Here is a 2,686-nt window from a genome sequence, read left to right on the forward strand (position 1 = left end):
AAGTTTGATTTACTTGGACTTACCGTGAGTTGTTTAAGTGTTCCCTTTATTTTTTGAGCAGTGTATAAACTCAGAACTGCATCTAGTGTAAATTAAGGGTCAGAGGTTTTGAAGTGGCATTAATTCTTGGGACAGTTGTGACACGTGTGAATCATTCGACAGGTTCAGATCATCTGACACGTCAGTAGATCTTACAGTATGTAGCTCCTGAAGGTAACATTTGGGGCTTCAAATCAAAGAGGGCAAATGAGAATAACTTCTACCAAAACCAACTATGGGGATTTAATGGTCAAAGGTTCAAGACAAGACGAAACACTTGTGTTTGCACGYATCCTCACCAGAGCATTGATGTCTTCAGACTTGTAGATGAGCATACGGATCTCCTCAGGGTCTCCGCTGAAGATCGCCTGGATCAGAGGAGGCTGAGGGGGGTGAAGAAAAAAAGAACTGTCACATGACCTGAAGCARAAACTTGTAAGGTAAACACTTGGCAACACGAGGCAGAGTGGTGACAGAACATGGGAATATTCCSTCGGCATTCGACACGGGCCTCATTCCTCCCACGGTATGAAGTGCTGTCTGTGAACAACTGTAAGCTACAATGTTTACCAAAGTTACAGACAGTGTACAAGAATGCTGGTATTTAGATGGGGGGTGGGGGTGGGGGGCATCCCATGTTTCTTCTATCTGCTGCTGAACAGACAAACCACTGTAGAAAATTCTTGTTAGATACAGATCACAAAAATAAAATACTTGTGCAATGAAACAGTGCAGCGTAGAGGTCACATCTAACAGGCCCCTATTTTTCTTCTCAACATCACAGACATGAGGTAAATACAGGCCCTTAGAACTGCCTGCAAGAGTCTGGGCAGGTTTTTGAAGAAAAAATAAAACTTGACAGAAGATCATGTCACCATGCAGGCTTTAATGTAAGAGCTGTGGCAAAAGCAATAAAATAGAAAACGAGGGTTTAAGCCCACAAAACTGGTGACAGTAACTGTGCCATACAGAACATGATGTATGTTAAGAATCTCTGTATTTTCTTTACCACAGTTTCCTCTGCACAAATCATATCAAAGTAGCTCCCTCTAGTGACAAAAAATGCTAACGGCAACAAAACAGAGCATTCACTGTGTAAACCTCAGAACATAACAGCAAGTTGCATCTTTTAAGTTACTCCARTGTAAAACAGAAATAAATAAACTTTTGTGTCTTCAAATATTGTTTTTTGTKTTTATCATATGAAGTGTTTTTAAATATCCCACCCCCATATTTTAGCATATCTGCTAAAATAGCCAGAAAAGGCATTGAAGTTCATTGGATGCTTTTATCTTGCTTAGATTAGCATTAATTTAATTAATCCACACAAGGTCACTCACTAGATTTAYATTAAAACAGTTATTACATTTGTTCAGTGTACTTGAAACTGGAACAGGAACACTAATCCTAACTGCTCACGTTAGCTTGTTTTAAGTTATACAGTGGTTTTCATTAATTGGTTAAACCAGCTGGCCAAAAAACACTGCATGACCTTTGGCAGAGATTAAGCCAACTGAAACTTAAAGGAGCTGTAGTCTACAACATTTAAAGACAGAAAATCAGAAAACGAATAAAGAAAAATAAATCCAATTGTGCAGCCAGCGTCACTTCACTTCCTGTGGTGTTTCTGCCACCGCCTGCTTCACTTCCTGTTGCACTGTCTCTCCTTCTCAGAAACACAAGAGAGGAACCAACCGCAGAGCACCGTTTCACTTCTGCTTTACAAACCGAGCATTACTTCCTCATCTGGCTCGTTTCGTGCTCTCAACCGTGACTTTCCTCTAACATCATCACATCACTGAGCCTACATCTTCTCTAATTGTAAACATGCAGATTGTCTTAACATTAAATTGAAAAACAGTCAAAGCAAAAACAAATTCAGCTTTTATAAAAGTACAATTTTAAACCAACAAATACTTTTCTCTGTTGATTTAACTGAAAAAAATTGCATTTTCAGCAAAAATGCAGTGAGTAAATTGGTTGCAGATGTCTGAGTGTGTTGTTAATGTTAGAAGAAAGAAGAACAAAGCAGCAAAATAGTAGCTAAAACAAGAAGAACAATAAGTTTAAATTCACAAAATTAGCTAAGAAAATGCTAAAACTATAATTAGCAAAACATGCCAGAAAAGATCAAATCAGGGGCTAAAAGCAGCAAAACAGATGCTAAAGCTAAAATGAGAAAACCTGAAGTTAAAAGTTACACGAATCAGAATGGTAGAAAATATGAAACAGAACTGTAGCTAACAGCTAGAAGTAGCCATGTTTTTTCCCCCTGAAGCAAACTCGCATGAAATATTTGTCATTTATTTACASCAGATGCCCTTCCTGAAGCAACATGGGCTCAAACCAGCAACCTCAGGATTAAGAGACTGACCACAGAGCTATGGAAAAGGGTTAGCTAAAAGCTAAAAGTAGGATAAGAAAGAACTAGGACAAAAACAGAGTTAGTTGAAATAGATTTCAAAGAGAATRGTGTTTTTAAAGGAGCTGAACAGATCTTAAAGTACTGCTCTATGAAATGAGGAAGGTATGGATACTGAATATAAAAACTATATTCAARGAAATAATAGTGTGAAAGCTGACTCAGCATTCCCAAAATAAAACTTATTTTCTATCCTTCTTAGCTAACACAACATAGTTCAAAAAT

General features: G+C 37.8%; 1 protein-coding gene across 1 annotated transcript in view; it reads right to left on the reverse strand.

The window, feature by feature from the left end:
- Positions 1–2,686, reverse strand: part of ankrd44 (ankyrin repeat domain 44) — a gene marked incomplete in the record, with an annotated part of 84,527 nt that overhangs the window by 62,617 nt on the left and 19,224 nt on the right. The window contains 1 exon segment of the mRNA XM_014026448.1: positions 339–422. Coding sequence (XP_013881902.1) covers positions 339–422 — 84 coding nt within the window.

Source organism: Austrofundulus limnaeus, unplaced genomic scaffold (assembly GCF_001266775.1).
Source record: "Austrofundulus limnaeus strain Quisiro unplaced genomic scaffold, Austrofundulus_limnaeus-1.0 Scaffold554, whole genome shotgun sequence".
In the NCBI taxonomy this organism is placed as follows: domain Eukaryota; kingdom Metazoa; phylum Chordata; class Actinopteri; order Cyprinodontiformes; family Rivulidae; genus Austrofundulus; species Austrofundulus limnaeus.